Genomic DNA, 20058 nt, shown 5'->3' with positions numbered 1-20058 from the left:
AGCACCCAGTCCGCTTGGAGACCCAGTCGGGCCGCTTGGCCCGAAGGCGCCGCGGAACCGGACGGAGGAGTGACCGACCTCATGGCCATGAGGAAGGCCTCGATCTCCTCCGGCGTCGCGTTCTGTCCAGGGACCGGCGGGTATGGAGCAGGCTGCGACGCCTGTGGCTCCGGCGGAGCCGCGTGGGCGGTGTCGCCCGAAACCCCCGCCTCGCGCAAGCGTCGGGGGGAGTCAGAAGAGCGATGTCGCCTCTTAGACTTCTTGTGCCTCTTACCTGAGGACTTCGAGCCCGAGAACTGATGACGACTCCCGGAACTGTGGTGACTCCGGCCCGCGACCGGTCCCTCGACCCCCTTCTGGACCGGGACTTCAAGCGGCACGGGGCAGACTGCCGGAGCTCGAGTCGCTAATGGGACCGCTCCCGTCTAGCTTTGGACGTCAGGGCCCGGCAGTCGGAGCAGGACTTGTCGTTGTGGTCGGGGCCCAGACAGTGAAGGCACCGGCGATGGGGGTCGGTAACCGACATCAGTCGGTTGCAATCTACGCAGGGTTTGAAACCGGGCATCCCTACCGGCACCGTCAGAGTCGAGTGACTTCGAAAGATGATCAAAAATTATCGAAAAAGTTAGTCAAAAATTGACTAACGGTACTACTTTTTCCAGATTGGCGCTTGCTGGTGCGCAAAAAAGAAGAACTGACGTCAGCGCGCGAGGGCGGCGTCTAAGTACTCCGGCGACGTCATCCCGGCGCCAACGACGGACGCAGAGCCGCAGACGACGCCTACCGATGCGCAAGGGTACTGCTACGCAAAAGTTTCTGGATCCAGTCTGACGCCAGGGGATATTCTAAGGTAAGGAATCTAATACTAACCTGTTTCTTTCAGATTTGTTGTTTTCATCAAAACCAAGCTTTGTAGATTGGTATGATGTGTTGCGCATGGGATTGCATTTAAACTGCAAGTATTGGCATAAATGAATACAGAAATTTGAACCATAAATCCTCCTTTTCCTCTGTGGGTTCACAAATTGAAGAAAACATACTGAAGCCACAGGTTTAAATGCTATAACCCTAGGGATATAATCAATGGGGCCAAATCTCTTGCAACTAATCAGTCTCAGTTTTTGCACAGGCACAAATCTAGCCTCAGGGCCAATGCCTCTCATGATCGAGACTTTGGAACAGTAGCAGGTGTATCAAGTTTTGTCTCCAAAGAAGACCCCCTTGACACGAAACAGAGACCAAAGGCCTAGTGCCTTAGAGCGGGTCTAGAATATGTAAAGTACCATGCAAGTAACCAGTGACAAAAGAAAAGTAATGAATTTACAGTGTCTTTAAACATTTGTTGCATAGTGACCTTGGCCCTTCACAATTAGCCTTGATGCCTGATTGAGAGAAACACTAAGAAGGAACTTTTGGGGCAGTTTAAAGGGGTGTGATTTTGAATGATGTTTGGCACATTGAACAATTCTTACTTGTTGGTCTGACTGCAAGCCTGAGTGACCCTGGTGGCAAGAGGACGTCTTTGAATATGATTTCTCCTGCTGGTCCCTTATTGTGCTGACCTAAATCTCCAAGATGTCTGCACTCCACCTAAACTTTGCAGGATCATCTCTGTGCCAACTCCATTCTGAAAAGAGCTTTTATGTCTATGAAAGGGCAGACAGAGTTTGTCCTCTCTCTAACAGTGGAAAGAGTGACTCCTCCCAGCAACCATGGTGCTACCCTGCACATAATAGTTCATGTGTAACTTATCAAGTCTCTTTTAAAGAGACCCAGTGAGGAGAAAAATGCCACAAAAGGCAAATAAAACTCCTTGATAATCTTGTAGTTGATTGGAGATAAAAATAATATAAAAGTAAAAAGCAGGGCTCAAATCACTGACACCATAAAAGAAGAAAACGTCAAACACTTCCAGCAGTACGCTCAATGGAAGCTCCGATTGTAAGAAGTAAAATCAAGGGGCAAAAATAGTAACAAGAGGGCAATGAATGCAATCAAATATTTCACAACATGGTAGTATTGGTTCCACAAAAGGAAATTACTGCACAATCAAAAACACAAACACTGTGGACCCCCACCAAGCAATGCTGGAAATAGCAAAACTGGCCAAAGAATTTGGCATCTGCTCTGGGTACAAGTTGAATGAGGGGAAAACCCAGATCATAAGTGATCATAGGTATGTAGAGTGTGCCACATATCTTGGGGTTAAAATTAATTCATCAGTTGAGAAGATGGTTGAGGAGAACTACCTTCCGCTGCTGGGCTCAATTGAAACAGAGCTTAGAAGAATTGATGTGCTGCACCTATCCCTTATAGGTAGGGTGAATGCCCTAAAGATGACTATGTTTCCCAAAATATTATATCTTTTTAGGGCTATTCCCCTATTTATAGGGGAAACAATGATCAAAAAAATTGAATCCACGTTTGTTAGATTTGTGTGGCAGTACGGCAAAATCAGACGCTCTATTAATTATCTATCACTACCGGTAGATAGGGGCAGTCTGTCATTTCCGAACCTAAAATTTTACCATTTGGCATGCCTGTTCACACAAATGAATATACTGATTCAATTTGAACCCTTGCCAGCAGTAGGATCTAATGAGAATCAAGATCCTCCCTCCATTTATGAGCTATTGCTGGGTAGAAAAGCATATGGGTTATTGCAGTGTGAAGTGGAACGGAGATTCTATAGTAGGACAAGATATAAGATTATCGAAGGGGTTTGGTGGACGTGGAAATCCATAGGCAAAACTCTAGGAATCCCTAAAATAAATGCTAATACTAATCTGTGGAAATCAAGTCCATTCACCCATCTTGGACAGAATGAGAATAGTTTAATTTGGAGGGCACAGGGGATAAGATGCCTGGGCGATATCATGCTGGGAGAGGATATATTTAGTTTTATTGAAATACAGCGGAGGTTTGGGATCCCTGGAAATCACTGGTTGTTATATTGGCAAGTCGCTCAAACTATTTCAGCAATAAGACCAAAACTAGTGATGATAACAGACTGCCAACTGATTGAGTATATAAAAAGAGGGGGAAGGAAGATTGGTACTGCCTATAATTTTCTGGTGACCGGGCTCCCAGACGATCTGGATAAAACTGAGGTGGCTTAGTCACATAAATTGGGGGACCCGGACGTAGATATAGATTTGGCCTTACTTTTAAGCAGTAAAGTATTTCGAGCATCAAACCTAAGGGCCCAACACTACAAGACGGTGTTTAACCTCTACTACACCCCCGCGAAATTGTATGGGTGGGGATTAAGGGAAGACGATAAGTGCCCAAGATGTAACACAGGCCCAGCGGATTTGATACATATGTTTCACGGCTGCTCTAGTCTGGCCCTAATCTGTGGTGAGATAACAACCTTTCTGAGGGGGCTGCTAGGTAATAACATCAACCTATCCCCCATGCTGGTTCTTTTAGGAACGGACTCTAAATCTAAAGTTGGGAAACACGCACAAGCATTGTTATTTATTGCCGCTGCAGTACTTTGTATGCTAATCTCTGCTGGGTGGAAAGATTCTAATGCCCCCACTTTCCAGATGTGGATGTCTAGGCTGCTGGGTATTCACAATCTGGAAGCCTGCCTTTATGAATTAAAGGGAAGAAAAAAGCAGGAGTTTGGAAGGAATATTTGGGCACCGGTTAAGATCTGGAGAAACTCCGATTCATGAGTTTTGTGGGGATGTAGTCCCTTTGTTTTCTTTTTCAAGAATTATGATTGCATGTTATTAACTTTTGTAGAGCTCTGATTAATTTGAATTTTTTACATTCTATAATATATATTGTATTATCATAGAACTATGTCAACTAAATTATTGCATATGATGAATGTTGAATTTCTTTTTTTCCGGATATGTATTGATTTTGTAATCGTAACTGCATTATCTGTAATAAAATAAAAAAAAATTAAAAAAACACAAATGTAAACAAACTTCTCCACAAAGTAAGGTGTGAAGTTATTTTGGAAAACTGAGGTGCAGCATTAGTTCACAACACCTAACTACCTGAGGGCGATATTAGCATATTTTTAGAGAAAATATGGCCGAACCATAAAACAATAGAACTTTGTGTCAGCACTCTCAATGGAAAACGGAACAGACTATTAGGTCCTTGGATAACATGCAAACACTATATGTAGTTATATAGATGCTCCAACTATTCCAAATTTGAAAACATCTCCTTTTCTTAGTGAAAATACAGAATAAAGAAGATTCATGGATAACAGTAATTCCACTGCTGTTTTTATTGATTTCTTTAAGTCCACTGTTGTTTTGATTTCTTTGCTGGAGGTCGCGTAAATAGTTAGCATGGAGGTGTCTCGTTCGTTATCGGAATTAACCAGACAAATTGCTCCACTAACTATGAACGGCAATGCACCACCACCCACAGAATCAAGAAAGAGCTATCAATCAGTCAATCCGTTCCGTGTCCGGGCCGGTGAGGTTTCCAGTGCTGCGCGACCCACAGAAAAGAAATCAATAAAACAACAGTGGAGTTATCTAAGGACCTAATAGTCTATTCGGTTTACCAATGAGAGTGCTGACACAAAGTTCTATTGTTTAATGAATGCAATCAAAGCAAGGTAACAAATGTCTTCTTGTATATAATTCAAAGAGGAACGGACATCAGAGGAAAAGCTTGACTTCATCTTAGATTGGAAACCTCAGGCAGATCACCATATTGGAAAGACTGATGTAACATGCACAGGGTGTGTATTTATATAACCTCACTGTCACCTTTCAGGTGACACCTCTGAAGCTCCACCCCTGAAGTCTCTTTGGCACTACCCAGTGTCTGGACTAGATATTTTGAAAAGTCTGGACTAGATATTTTGGAAAAAAATCCATATCTCTTTAGAAAAACCTATGGGAAGAAGAATCTTTTAGAAATGCAAAAACTGTTATAGTAAAAGAGTACTTATGCTTTAGAACTACAGACATACAGTAAAACATTTTAGCGGCACTTAGCCATTGACTAGCTGGTCCCGGAAACACCCCGTGTAAAAGGAACTATGATGAGTATCTTTTTCAAGGACAGGTGCCCAGACCACACAGTGGTAGACTTAGCAAAGATGCTAGAAGCGGTGCCCTGAAGCTAGATAAAGTCCAAGCAGAATCTGGAAAAGGCTAATAAACGAAGCATAATAAGGCCTCAATGAGCACATAGAAATATAATATTTGGGATACAGATATTAAAGTTGAAGGGGAAAAATAAAGAGAGAGAGATTTAAGTAACACCAGGTTGCCAACTACTAGATTACTTATTAAAAAATGGGCAGCATACAAATTTGACAAAATGAATGATACTCTTGTGCTAAATATCAGATTTATATAGCAAAAATTAAGGCAGTAACAATACAACTGAAATGTTAGCATTACATGTTCCAGGAAAACACAGATATTATCTCTATTGAAATGTCCCTTGAATTTGGGCCTTTTGCTTGTTTTTCTTTCTTTCATCTATCCCTGGCGCCGGGAAACCCATTGAGGGTAGCTGTGCGCAATATACGTTTAAATAAATAAATAAATTAAAAATAAAATACATTTGGGTGAATGCTGCAAAAGAATCACAAGCATTTGTAATGCTTTGATAGCTTGCAATCCCATATGTGTGAATCCATAAATATGGAACTGTACTTAGAGACAGAACTGTCAGAGCTGGAACATCATACAGCATGCTTGCAAATTATGAGGTTCTCAATGAACTGTAGCTCATAAAGTTCTGGAAAACCTTAAAATCTTGGATTTTCTAGCAGTTACAGTGGCACAAAGCCTTCTCCTTTTTAGGTCTCGGCCTAACGATACACTGGAAAGACTGATGTAACATGCACAGGGTGTGTATTTATATAACCTCACTGTCACCTTTCAGGTGACACCTCTGAAGCTCCACCCCTGAAGCAGTAGTGTTCGCGCAGCCAGAGTCCTTTTGGCGGGGTTTTCAAAATGGACCTGGAAATTCCACACCTCGTGTGTGTTAATTTCCTATGGTCCATTTTGATTGAGCTTTGCGTGCGTGTTGTTTTTTAACAGAACACGCAATAGGCCATAGGCGGTCGCGTAGCTCCGCCTATGGCCTATTGGTGTCTGTTAAGCGCACCAAAGCCCGTATGTTTTCAATTATCGTGCCCAGACAAGGGCGCGATAATTGAAAACATATGCTTGCAGTGGCGCGCGCACCACTCGGAATTGCTAGTCAGTTGGAGCTTGGACCTGCCTGAATGAGGTGCTCAGTTATACAAATCCTGACTTACCCACATGTGAGCAAAGTCATTGATGTGTGCCGACACCACAATTTAGCAGCAAGTGATGTAGCAGTAAAAGCGTGCACCTCACCATAAAGTCAAATTGAAGTAATAGATTGGCTTGAATTATGCAAAGTTTGAGCTAAGGAATCAGAAGGTAGTGTAACCATCATGAAGTTGGAAAAGCATAGCCATAACCCATGCGTGGGCGGAAAAACTGGGTGAGCAGCGGTGAAGACACATGTCGTTTTAGGCACAGAGGACGAAAATTGATTGCACTCAGATCAGGCGGTGAAGCTGGCATCAGAATGGAATGCATCAATAAGGTGATACGTGCCACGCAAGATTGTCTTAACTGTTACACTGTAAAGTTGTGCTTCTCGAGTTAAACATACAGTTGCTTTAAGAAAAAAGGAAATAATACATGTCAATCACTTGGCAATAGTTTAACCACTAATTTTACTTGGAATAGTGTAAAAATGTCCCACAACTGTTATACAAGTCCATTAATTTAATTACCAGTGATTAATTGGTTTTATCTCTACGAAGTACTTGTTTATTTTGAGACATGGAGAGATCACGCCGTTTGCCCATAATCACAAGAGATTACGCCGTTTGCCCAGAATCACAAGATGTTGAGCGGAGCCGAGAGTCGAACATGCTGTCCCACTTCCAAAGTCGGCAGCTCTGCTCGTTATGCCATACTTCCTTGTTTAGTTCTCCTCATTTTATCTGTCTGGAAATGCTTACAAACCCTAAAGAAATTTCGGACTTCAGACTACAAGCAGAAAAAGTGCCTTGAATGCGTGGGCATTAGATAAAATAGTTCTTCCAAAGGCTGCAAATAATATATTCTTAAGCAGGGATAAGAAGAGCACGGCGAGGGCTTCTGAAAGTTATGCCTGGAGTGAGCGCATGCTGTTTGTACGGAAATCATACTTAGCCGGTAGCAAAACTGAGGTTTTGAGACGGGAGTCATTCACTGTACTAAGGCAGTTTATCAGCCTTGCCAGGCGCTTTGCCCCAGCACCACGTCACCTCTGATCTTCCATCTCCTATTTTTAAGGTAGCTTTCATATAGTGCGAAGTCCTAAACTAAGGACATTAGAGCACTTTACATGAGCCTCAGACTACATGAAAGCATTTTTTATTTTGAGACATGGAGCGATCACGCCGTTTGCACACAATCACAAGAGATTACGCCGTTTGCCCAGAATCACAAGATGTTGAGCGGAACCGAGAGTCGAATATGCTGTCCCAGTTCCAAAGTCGGCAGCTCTGCTCGTTAGGCCATACTCCCTCATTCAGTTGCTCCTCCTTTTATCTGTCTGGAAAGGCTAACAAACCTTACAGAAATGTTGGACTTCAGACTACAAGCAGAAAAAATGCCTTGAATGCGTGGGCATTAGATAAAATAGTCCTTCCAAGGGCCGCAAATAATATATTCTTAAGCAGGGATAAGAAGGGCACTGCGAGGGCTTTCTGAAAGTTATGCCTGGAGTGAGCGCATGCTGTTTTTTTTTTTTTTTTTTTTTTCAAGACCTTTATTAGGTGCAAAAGGTTAATACACAGCCCTTTTGCCTACAACCTTAAATAGCAGGCCGGCAGCAATTACGTGCAACGTCAAAATTGTCCTTTACAATTTGGAGAAGAGCAAGTAGTTAACACAGCATGCCGCCTACAACCCTTCCGGGCCGGCCGCGTTGTAAAATGTTAAAAAACTGTGACGTGGTTTGTTATCTTGCGAGTAAATCCCAGAGCGAATCTCAAAATAAACACTGAACAGTTGAGGTCTCTCATTTTGGTTTTTTTCTCCCCCCCCCCCCCAAAAACCTGAGAGTAGAACTGAGGAAAACCAATGTGTCTAGTCCCTTCCTCCACCATGGCCACCATACATAGTATGTGATATAGAGGAATTGTCGGGGCAGAGCGAGATGGAGGAGTATCTCCCGCATTGGGATAGAATGGAAGCGGATTGAGAGTGCCCTGCCGCCTAGCGGCTGATTGGAACTGCAGTGGGGATGGAATGTATGTAGTCTGTAAAGGTATCTGCGAGCTGAAAAGTGAGCTACTTGTGTACATGCCATGTGTCACATTGTGCACGAACTTGTAGGTAGGAGCCCCAGGAGGGATGGGAGAGCGACCCGCCCGACCCCAGGTGTTCTATGTAGGCGGACTGGCCGAGAGTCACCCTGGAAGTTGCTACTGTGGTCGTGCCCCGGACCTCCCGACAGGCTCGGAGTTTGCTGGGGTCTGGGGAAGGGGAGGGAGGGTGAGAAAAAGGAGGCAGAACGAGGACGACTCAGCAGGGGTCAGGCTCACGCCTGGGTGTGTCCGTGGGCTCTGCTCGGACCAATGTCACACGCGGGTCTAGCTCATCCGGTTCGTCATCACTAGTTCGGAGAAGGTAAGCGGTGAGGGGGCCCCAGAGGTCCTTGGGACGCATTTTGTGGGGCAGTAGGTCAGCATAATTGTGGAGTTGGTCCTGCCAAGTAGACATAGTCGATAGCCAAGTCTTGAATTTGGGGGCACGCCCCCGCCCCCACCTGCAGGCCAAGTGACGTTTTGCCAGTAAGAATCCCAGCGCAAAAAATTTCCGGTGCGTCTTGAGCGTTGGAGGAGAGTGCCCCAGTAGGGCTATTTTGGGGCAAGGTGCGAGTACCACTCCTACCATAGCAGACATAGCTGTAAAAACCTCCACCCAATATGACGCTACAGCCTGGCAGGACCAGGCGAGGTGAATGAAGTCGGCACCCGCTCTTTTGCATCGAAGGCAACGGTCATCTGTGCGTAGCCCGAAGCGGCATAGTTTGGCGGGTGTATGGTAAAGTCGGAGCAAGAATTTAAAATGAACCAGACGGAGGCGAGCATTACCAGTCACTGCATTAGTGTGTGAGCAGCTTTCCTCCCACTGATCGTCCGAGAGGGGGGAATCGAGGTCCTCATCCCAATCCCGTCTAGCTCTGAGAGGTGGAGGGTTGGAGGCTGCATACACGTGCTTGTACAGCATGGATACTACATGTGTCGGAGTGTCAGTGTGTAGGAGAGCATGTAATGGAGCCACGGTTTCAGGTTCATCCGGGAAGTCAGGAGTGACTGCCCAAACATTCTGTCGCAATCTTGTATAAAGGAATGTGTCCATGACTGAGGGTGCGTGCGTCCCGAAGAATTGCGCCGCCGTCCGGAAACGGCCCTGTATATACAGATCCCCCCAAGTATGTAGTGCCAATTTAGTGAGCAGTTTGCGACCTATTTCTTCGCGGGTAATGCTTAGCCTAGGGTCGTGTGCCAATACCATGAGAGGGGAGTACAGAATGGCAATGCCCATACGCGCCGTTATCCTGCGCCACGCTTGCACAGAGCAGTCCACTGTTGTGGGGTCGCGGTTCGTTACCCGGGTTTCCGAATAGAGGTAGCCTGATGGTTTTTCGGGTCTCATGTATCCATCTTCCACAGCCAGGTGAGCCATAAATGGCGGGGGGTGAAGCCAGTACGCGGCAAAGTGGCCCTGCGCACAGTCATAATAGAGGCGGAAATTTGGCACATCGAATTCTCCCTGATCGTAGGGGAGCATAAGAGTTTTCAATCCGACCCTGGCCTGTTTCCCTCCCCATATGAGTCTAGACATTTGGGAATCAAGGGCCCGGAAGAAGTGTGTTCCCGGGCTGTATGGGATATTGGTAAAGAGGTATAACATCTTGGGGAGTACCACCATCTTGATTAAGGAGATACGACCTGCCATAGACAATGGGAGGTGTATCCACCTGGTGACGTTATCTATCAGTTTATCAAGGACAGTGCCGTAATTGGCTCGAATAAGGGTTTCCCGATTCCTAGTGATGTTGATCCCCAAATATTTTAGTTCTTCGTTTTCCCATAGCAGCGGGTAGTCTAGATGGAACCGTGGGGTCTTGTCCGTCAGGGGAAACAGGGCCGACTTAGCCCAGTTGATTTGTACTCCCGCGATGGCGCCAAATTTGGTGACCTCACGTAAGATAGGATTAAGGTTGTCTTGTGGCTTGTGAATATAGAGTGTCATATCATCTGCATATAATGATATGAGTAGTTGCCTTTCCGGGTAAATGAGGGAACGGTGATTGTGGTGCTGCCTAAGCTTGGCCGCTAAAGGCTCAATTGCTATTGCAAAGAGGACCAGGGATAGTGGGCATCCCTGCCGAGTGCCTCTATGTATCTCGAAAGGTTCTGAGCGGGCTCCATTCAAGAGGACTGCAGCCTGTGGTTTATGGTATAATAGACGGATCCAATCCAAGAAACTGAAGGGGGTGCCCATACGCTCCAGCAGCGTCAGAAGGTAGTCCCACTCCAGGGAATCAAATGCCTTTGTGGCGTCAAGGAAAACCGCGGCCGCCTCACATCTGGGGTCTATATCCTGTAGCACTGCATGAAGGGTGCGGAGGCTGTGGGAGGTGGCACGATTCGGGACGAAGACTGCTTGATCCGGCAGGACCAAGCGCTCCATCAATAGGTTCAGGCGGGTCGCCAAGACCTTCGCTAGTATTTTGACGTCAGTATTTAACAATGAAAGGGGTCTGTACGAATCGCAGTGCTCTGGTGGTTTACCCGGCTTTAACAGGGAGGCAATCAGGGCTTCACGCATACTCGTTGGCAAGGTGCCTTCCTCCAGGGCCGAATAGTACACACTTTTTAGAATCGGGGCCAGTAGGTGTATAAAGGTTTTATAAAAATCTATCGGTAGGCCATCTGAGCCTGGGGCCTTGCCCGATTTCATGGACATAATTGCGTCTTTAATTTCATCTACTTCTAGTTCCAGGTGTAAAAACTTCTGTTGGGTCGGGCCAAGCCATGCTATTGCGGTGTCGTCAAGATAGGGGGGTAGGTCAAGCGGCGCCCGTCTGTGGGAGGTGTAAAGTGCAGTGTAATGATCCGTAAGGACCCTGAGTTGTCCCGGGAGATCCCTCTGAGGTATGCCATGACTATCGAGTAGTGTAGTGACATAATTATTGTGCCTAGGCGGCCTGACTGCAGAAGCGAGCGCTCTGCCCGGTCTGTCCCCCTCGCCATATATACGTGCTGTAAAGGGCTTCCCAAGGAATTTGCATTCTTTATCAGCAGCCTCAGAGTATTCATTAATTTTTTCCCGTAGCTGAGCTTTAACTGTGTGTCCCCCCGACCCAAGGGATATTACGCGCTCAAGTTTGCCTATTTCCGCCTCCAGTTTTCGCAATTCACCGCGTAGGGATTTGAGTACCCCTCCCCCTTTGGAGATGCACCATCCCCGCACGGTTACCTTAAATGCCTCCCAGACAGTAGTAAGACTGGAGACTGAATTGACATTGCGGTCAAAGAATTCTGGTATGTCCTGCTCTAGGTCTGCTTTAAAGGCTGAATCAGTTAGATGTGCGGGGTTAAGGCGCCAATTCAGGTAAGGAGAAACGTCTAGGGGAATGCGCAGGGCTAGAAGGACTGGTGAGTGATCTGAGAAGGTGCGGGCAAGGTGTTGTGTCTTGACAAGCCATGGGGTGAGTCCAGCAGAGAGGAAGACATAATCAATGCGCGCCCAGGTGGAGTGGATTGCGGAGAAATGTGTGCCCTGTCTAAGAGAAGGGTGTGAGTGCCTCCATGTGTCCGTCAGGTGATGATCTTCCACAATGCCCAGTAGGGCGCGTTGTGTGTGTGTATAATGGATAGATTGTGGGTTGGATCTGTCCATAGCAGGTTTCAGCGCAGTGTTAAAGTCCCCACCCAAAATTATGTGGGATATGCCCAGGGTTTGTATCTTGCCCCACATGGCGAGGAGCGCAGTTGGGTCGTCTGTGTTGGGGCCATAATAGCAGGCGAATAGGACCGTGTGTGAATGTAACTTCCCCCAAACCATGCAGTATCTGCCATTGGAGTCCATGTCAGTACCAAACGGGGTGAATCCCATACCTCTCTTGACCAGAATTGTGACGCCCCTAGCGTAGTTTGAATACGATGAAAACACCCTGCATGAGGCCCAGCGGGAAGCAAATAAAGGGGACACAGTTGGCACCAAGTGAGTTTCCTGTAACATAGCAACAGACACTCCCTGTCTGTCCAAATATCCCAGGATCTGTCGCTTCTTCCTAGGGTTACTCAACCCACGCACGTTCCATGCTACAAGCTGAAATTGCAAAGCTGGCAGCGAGTCATTTACGTCTCCCATCCCAATCGTGAAAGAAAAATGAGGCACATGTATGTAGCATTCAGCAGTAAACAGACAGTGGTATCAATACCAATACTTTTGCGCAGCAAACCTTTCATAGTATTCCTCCCTCTCCCAGTAATATCCGCAGCGGCTACGCTGCCGGATCTAAAACAGGAAATGTACCCAACTTCTCCGGCAACCCCAACAAGCCGGTAATGCCAAACTGTTAAAGCTTGAGACGCGTCATGCATTAACTGAGTGGCTGGCGCTATGGTTGTCTCAGTATGAAAGCGGATTGTGTCCCCACCCACACCGGCAACCCCAACTGGCCGGGCATCTAGTTCTCCCTCCCCCCTCCCACATTTGAACAACCCCGAAGCTAAAGATAAGACAGTGGTTTGTAGGGGATCACCCATTGGGGACGTAGACCCAGGGGCGCCAGACCTGCCATCCACCTCCTTACTTTCACCCACAAGACGCCAGGTAAGGGACCTGGCTGTCATATGCGGGACGGAGGCGGGTGACCGAGCACTTTCATAATCATAGTCCAGTGAGACTTAAGACAGTACATGTACCTCACCGTGAAATGCAGAGTCCGGTCGTGCTATAGTCAGCGGCCGGCATCATCGTGATCAGGATGGTGTCTCAGTTTGTCAGTCCTGTTGAGACATTGGGGACTGCGGCCTGGATCGCTGCGTCCCCGATTCATCCCCGGCGCGTTCTTTGTGGTGGTGCTTAAGGAAGTCTTCCACCTGCTGCGGAGTTTGGAAAAAATGTTGTGCGCCACGGTGCGAGACTTTCAGTTTGGCTGGATACAGCATAGCATATGGGATTTCCTGAGATTGGAGTTTCTTCTTCACCCCAGCAAATTTACGCCTCGCTTCTTGGACTGAAGGAGTGAAGTCAGGGAAGAAGGAGAGCGTTGCGTTGCCATAAGTAACTGTTCCTAACTCCCTCGCCCGGCGCAGCACCGCATCTCTGTCTCTGTAATTGAGGAAGCGGGCGACGATGGGCCGTGGTTGGGCACCCGGGGGAGGGCGGGCAGCGAGAGATCTATGAGCTCTTTCCACTATGAGGTGAGTGGAGAAGGATTCTTTCCCAAACAAGTCCACAATAAGTTTTTCAATGAAAACCTCCATCTTTCCTGTGTTGGTGGATTCTGCAAGGCCAAGGACGCGGACGTTGTTGCGTCGGGACCTCGCTTCTAAATCCTCGTTCTTGTCCGCTATTATTTTTAGTAGTCTATCCATCTGTGTGACCTTTCTGGCAGTTGAAGTAGCGCCATCCTCAAGCACAGATATCCTGTCCTCAGTCACTTTGATACGAGTGTCATGGTGTTCAAGTTTCGCAACAACGCTATCCATACGCGAATTGATGGTGTCTATCTTGGCATCAATTGTGGAAAGGCTCTGTCTCATGCCTAATAGGATTGTTTTCCAGTCCTCTTCCTGGGGTGCCGAGGCGGTAGGGCTGTCTGCCACTTCCGATGGCGTCTTGGACGCTTTCTTGGTTTCAAAGGGGATTTTGGATTGCCTAGCGTCGTTGCGGCCCATTTCGCGCCGAGGAGTCCGCGATGTCGCGGCCGATGAGGAAGCCAGGACGTAGGACGAGGGTAGCCGAAGGGCGGGCTGAAATTAGTGGATGGTAGGCGCTAAAGAGCCAGCAATCTGTGCGCACTGTAGGTTTCAGGGAGCTAGGCAGGAGAGCGTCTCAAATGCCACGTGTGCCACGTGTTACTCAGGGCCCGGTATGCCGGAGCAATGGACGTGTGGGCTCTCCGGTCCTCACCAGGTGCAGGGTCAACCCGGTATTGCCCAATAGGGGGTGAGCTGCATGCAGTTGTGGAGTTGACCTGCGAGCGTCAGGATGGACAAAAGGTGCCCCAGCCGGGGTGGTGCAGTTGCTCCCAGCAGGTCAGCTGAGGAGAGCCGGCTATAGCGAGATAGTCCGGAAGGGTCTCCGTACCATGCGGGTATAGCAGAGGGCCAGCGTGAGAGGGCCCGTGGGGTGCGCGCCGTGTGGTCACATAGAGGCGCGGGAAGCCGCGAGCAGAAACCCGTGGCCGCGTCAGAGGTCAGGCGGTCCTCTCCGGTCTCGGATAATTAGGCCGCAAGCCGCGGCCTGGAGTGCAGTCGGTGCCGGGGACAAGGTTGCCAGATGGTCCGAAGGTGGGTGCCCAGGCGCGCCGCTGCAGGCGTGGTGTAAGCCGCCTCTGTCATCCGCCGCACACCGGGGGCCAGCAGGGTGTTGAGGCTCCGGGGGAGGGGTGGGGGTAGCGTGTGCTAGGCCTGCCGCCGGTCAGTATCGCTCCTGGCAGAGGGGGTCACAGGGCCACACGTACCTCTCCCGTGAGCGGGATTACACCGCAAGCATCAGCGCCCAAGGGTTGAGACGTGCATTGGATCCCGGGGCGGGAGATCTCTCTCGGTCGATGGCAGCAGGCCCGACAGCACCGGATTTTCCTGGTGGGCTGATCCGCCGGCCGCGAACCTCTTCTCCAGCGCCGGTGTCCGCTCAGGGAAAGCAGCTCCGGGGCAACAGTTCCCGTAATCAGTATGAGGTGATCCGGGTACCGCTTTGCTCGTCTCGGTGTCCGGAACCACCTGGGAAAGAAATCAGGATGTTTTCACTGGGTAGGATGATGCAGGATCGTGTGAGAGTGCTCAGTCAGGCGAGAGCCTCACATCGGTGCGACCATCTTGGTTTGGCGCCACCTAGCGCCCCAATGAGCGCATGCTGTTTGTACGGAAATCATACTTAGCCGGAAGCAAAACTGAGGTCTTGAGACGGGGGTCATTCACTGTACTAAGGCAGTTTATCAGCCTTGCCAGGCACTACGCCCCTACACCACGTCACCTTTGAACTTCCGTCTCCTATTTTTAAGGTAGCTTTGATATAGTGCGAAGTCCTAAACTAAGGACATTAGAGCGCTTTACATGAGCCCCAGCCTACATGAAAGCATTTTTTATTTTGAGACATGGAGATTTTACGCCGTTTGCCCAGAATCACAAGATGTTGAGCGGAGCCGAGTGTCGAACATGCTGTCCCAGTTCCAAAGTCGGCAGCTCTGCTCGTTAGACCATACTCCCTCATTCAGTTGCTCCTCCTTTTATCTGTCTGGAAATGCTTACAACCCTTACAGAAATGTCAGACTTCAGACTACAAGCACACACGCAGAACCACACAACCATACAAAGAACCACAACCACACACACCCACAAACAACCACACACACACAACCACACACACACACACCCAGACACACAACCACAACACACACAACCACACCCACACCCACAACCACACGAACAACCACAACCGCACACACACAACCACACACACACAACCACACACTCACACAACCACTCATACAACCACACACACAATCACACACACAGCCACACAGTCAGTGCACACTTTCACCAGGCACACACCACCAGCCGTCAGCGCACGCTTTCACCAGGCACACACACCACCAGCCGTCAGTGCACGCTTCCACCAGGCACACACACCACCAGCCATCAGTGCACACATCAATTGTTAACGCATCCACAATTAACTATTGTAGCAATCGCAGTATGGCGCACTTTACTATTAAACATATTCATCTAAAGCGCAGCATGCCACCATTGCTACAAAAATAAATAAACATTTTTTTGGCCTACAATTTATAGACTTTGTTGCAATTGGTGTTGCAATATTTAGCAATGCCAACAGCTCAAACTTAATTAATGGGGGACCTATTGCATTACAAATGCTTGTTTGTAATGAAGTGCTAAGAGATTCCTTAAGGTGCGTTAGTTGCGTTATATAAATCACCATTAATAAATAAATCTTTCAATTTCGTGCATTCCAGAGTGCAGCTTTGGGGACACCAGTTTACAATGGACTGATCCTAAACTACCTGAGATGCATATGGAAGACTCCTGATTGTGTCCCTGTGGTTTAGCATGGCCATTGTTTCATGTCAGCGTCGAGGCATTATCCAAGCTTGACTAAACGTAAGGGGTGAGATATGTGTACTCCCCAAGATATACCTTTTGAATATATTGCTGTATAAGAATAAAGATGAGGTCACAGTTAAGTTTATAGATTTGTTCCCGCTGCTTGTAAGAAACTGATTTCTAAACATAAAAAAAAATAAAAAAGCTGCTGCCTTTGATAAGTGGGATGTTTTAAGTGTTTGATCAAACGGTCTAAAGTCTACATTATTACTGTCAAAGATGAGAATACAACTAAGGGCCCTGCAAAAGAGAATGGTAAAGGAAGGCCAGCCACTGCTCCACATTTGAGAGTGAATAGACACTCTGAAGAGGATGCTCTGGTCACTTGGTATAGTTACATGCTTTGTTGAGAATGGAAATACATATTATGTTAAACTACAATAGAATTAATGTATTTACATAATGGACACCAATATCATTCTGAAATATGATATGGTTTAATACTGTGATAAACTGGCCCAAGACAAATGCATTACTGAAAAACCTATTTGAAGGAAAAATGCCAAATTAGGTGGAAAACACTTACCTGAGAACTTCATGATGCTCACAAACAGGAGTACCAGGTTGTGGGGAATATTTATGCACATTTCACTTGCTAACCAAATGTCATGAGTTAAGCCAGAAAAGACACATGTCTTTGGGTAGTGACAAGTCAAGTAGCTACCCAAATGCATAAAGCATTCAAATGTTGCTTATCTGTAGCCAACGTATTTATCCTCATCCTAGACAACTTCACTGGCTCCCGGTAACCAAGCGCATCGAATTTAAGGCCCTTACCTTTGCCATTCGGGCGTATTAAGGCAGAGGGTCTAACTACTTTAGGAAGAGACTTCGTCCCTATCAACAGAACAGACCCCCTAAGGTCCAATCCTAAACGATACCTCTCCACCCCACGTTTTGCGAAGGCAAGAATGGGGGGAAGGATATTCGAGGTGGGTGGAACAACCTACCTACGCAACTACGCACAATGCATTCCAAATAGGAATTTAGAAAGGCCTTGAAGACCTGGATTTTTAGTTGGAATGACTAGATGTGTACATACCCCTACTTTTGCTGCTGTCCGTTTAGTGCCGGGAGACCCCATTCGGGGTAGCTGCGCACTTTATAAATATCTTTTATTAATATTATGCAGAACGATATGCACAGCTATTCTAATACCCTTGATATAGATTATGAATCTAGAGTTTCTAGCACTTGATTGATTCTTGTTCACCACACTCATGGTTGGGCAGCAATATCTTCTTAAAGGAGCATGGAAAAAGCTTGTGCCATATGTTTAAAAGGATGACTGCTGGTCGTATTTTACCTCAGGCTCTTGAGAGGCCAGCTATGTAGGTCAACTGACAAAATGCTAGACCTTCAATGACTAAGTCGGTGGAGGAACACACTGATCTATAACAATTTCAGCGGACAGTTCAGTATCACAGAAAGTAGCTACAGAAGCACTGGTCACCTTTGCGTTAGGGAAGGCCTTGGGGGTGGCTGTGTTCCTGCTGACAGCTTTGGGGTTGCATTTCCTATCTTACCAGACTTCATCTTTTATTTTTAACACTCAGAGACTCTATGGATTTGGAAGTTGCAGAGTGGGAATAAGAGTGTGATATCAAAAGCTCCTTTTCATGTCACTAGAGATTGAGGAAGTGGTATGGGACAGGTCCCCAGTAGTAACTCTGTGTGTGATAGTGTACTGAGTGCCATTATTTGATGATTGCTCTTTGCAAATAAGCCCATGGACACTCAAAAATGATGCACTGTACATGGGTAGTCTGCTAATTAAGGCAACTGGTTTTCAAAAGCCTGGATGAAAAGCAAGCAACACGTTAGTACACTTGTTATAGATGAACTAGGAATTGGAGCCAGTGCATCTCCAGTTCACCAAAACAAATGAGCAACATAAAGACAAATATTCTATAAACCCTGAGGTAAGTTATCATGAATAACACTGTAACAAATCAATCAGACAAGATGGAAACTACAATTTTGCTAAGATAAACATGATAATGTGATGGAGCCTACAAATGAAAAGCAGAAATGCCACTCTAAAGGTACCTTTAGCCCACTCCTAGGTCTTGGCTCTTAGCCTCTCTCAACATCCTAGTAGCTGTGCCAAGACATAAAAAAACAATTTAGCAGTTTGGGTAACTGAGCGGATGAGTAGAGAAGAGTGGAGCCAGGAGCTGGACCGTGCACTTGCTTGGGTTTTGCAGATGCATTGATGAAACACCCCAGACCCTCACATTTGGAGGGGGAGAGAGCCACTGTTAGTAAGGATGGGGAGCCGAGGATAGGTGAGTGCTCTCCTTGCTATTAGTGGTTTTGATGGAAAATCTTTCATACTGTTGTATCAGATGAATGCAAACTTACCAAACTGACCACCATCCAAGATCCTTATGGGGAGGATCTGCCCATCTCCAAACAAAACTTGATGCAATTCTCCCTCAAGGTCTTCCGAGTCCTCAACAGTGACAAGTTGGCCCACCATAACCACATTCTGGCCTGTGGCAGGCACATTGTCCAGATTAGAAACAGTGGTTTCATTTTGTGTCACATTGTCTGTGAACTGTAGGTTCTGGGTTTGCTGGATCACGAGTGACTGGCCACCTATGGAGTTTAGCACAGGGTCCAAAGTGATAGTAGGACTCTCAGGTTCATTGGGGCTTACTGTGATCAGAGCGGTTGTCCCATCAACAGAGGAAAATGCTGGTTGTAGCTGCAGTCCCTGCAGAAAAAACAGACAAGTTGTGCGTTGTTACATATTTTTATGCAAAAACAATACTCACATCAAAATGCACATTTACATTTTCGAGTACATTAATACAAAAGGAATTACATATTTCATGTGCTGATAACGTCAAGTATTTGCTTCTGTGGTATATTTGGTGGATCTACACCATTCTGGTGAAAATGCAAGTTGGTGACCATCATCCTGACAAATATATTTTGAGTTCAGAGTAAGCGGACTAATTATTACCAAACAGAAACCGTGGCAAATATCAAGTCCAGAGGGAGAAACAAAAAGTCAAAAAAAGGCCACAGACTTTTCTTATTGTCTACTATGACCTGGCCACATCAAGAGGAAGAGTCAATGGGACTTAAGAGAGGATTCATGCAAATGAGGTAAAAGATTAACGAAACAGAAAGAAGAAAAGCTGACTGCGAGATTGGGAAAGAATGAGCGCGCCATTATGTTACTCAAAGCAACAGGGGAGATAAAGAAAAGAGTGTTCCTTGCCGGAGATCTAATATTTCTTAGATTATCTAATGCAGAGAAACCTTTGACAAGTAAAACTGAATTTCTACTTTTTGGCCTACAAGACGTTTTTTTACTGTTTTCTTTTTTAAAAGGTACTTGAGACTATGTCACAAAGTCTTTGCCATGAGTAGAAGAAGATGAGCAGGCTAAATAACAGTGTTTAAAAGCTCTTCAGTTTTGATGGCAGGGATGTGGATAGTTTGAAGTACGCAATATCCCTCCTTTTACTTGTATACCTTACAGAGGAAAGGGATGTATGACGGTACAACACGTGGTATTACCACGCGTACCGTTATAACGCAGGTTTTACAACGCAAGTCGTTACAACGACTTGCGTTGGGGGGCGCTGGATAGTGAATAGTTTAATTTACTATTCCAACTCCAGTCCCGGTGGACAGTA

At 46.6% G+C, this 20058-nt stretch overlaps 1 protein-coding gene across 1 annotated transcript in view; it reads right to left on the bottom strand.

Moving 5' to 3' along the window:
* The window catches only part of CARF (calcium responsive transcription factor), a 367392-nt gene that overhangs the window by 34408 nt on the left and 312926 nt on the right, over positions 1–20058 (bottom strand). The window contains exon 14 of the mRNA XM_086955271.1: positions 18770–19124. Coding sequence (XP_086811397.1) covers positions 18770–19124 — 355 coding nt within the window. The remainder of the gene's footprint in view (positions 1–18769; positions 19125–20058) is intronic.

Source organism: Lissotriton vulgaris, chromosome 2_1, assembly GCF_964263255.1.
Source record: "Lissotriton vulgaris chromosome 2_1, aLisVul1.2, whole genome shotgun sequence".
Classification (NCBI taxonomy): Eukaryota; Metazoa; Chordata; class Amphibia; order Caudata; family Salamandridae; genus Lissotriton; species Lissotriton vulgaris.
The sequence above is the reverse complement of the archived record's forward strand: the minus strand, read 5'-3'. Positions and strand labels throughout refer to the sequence as shown.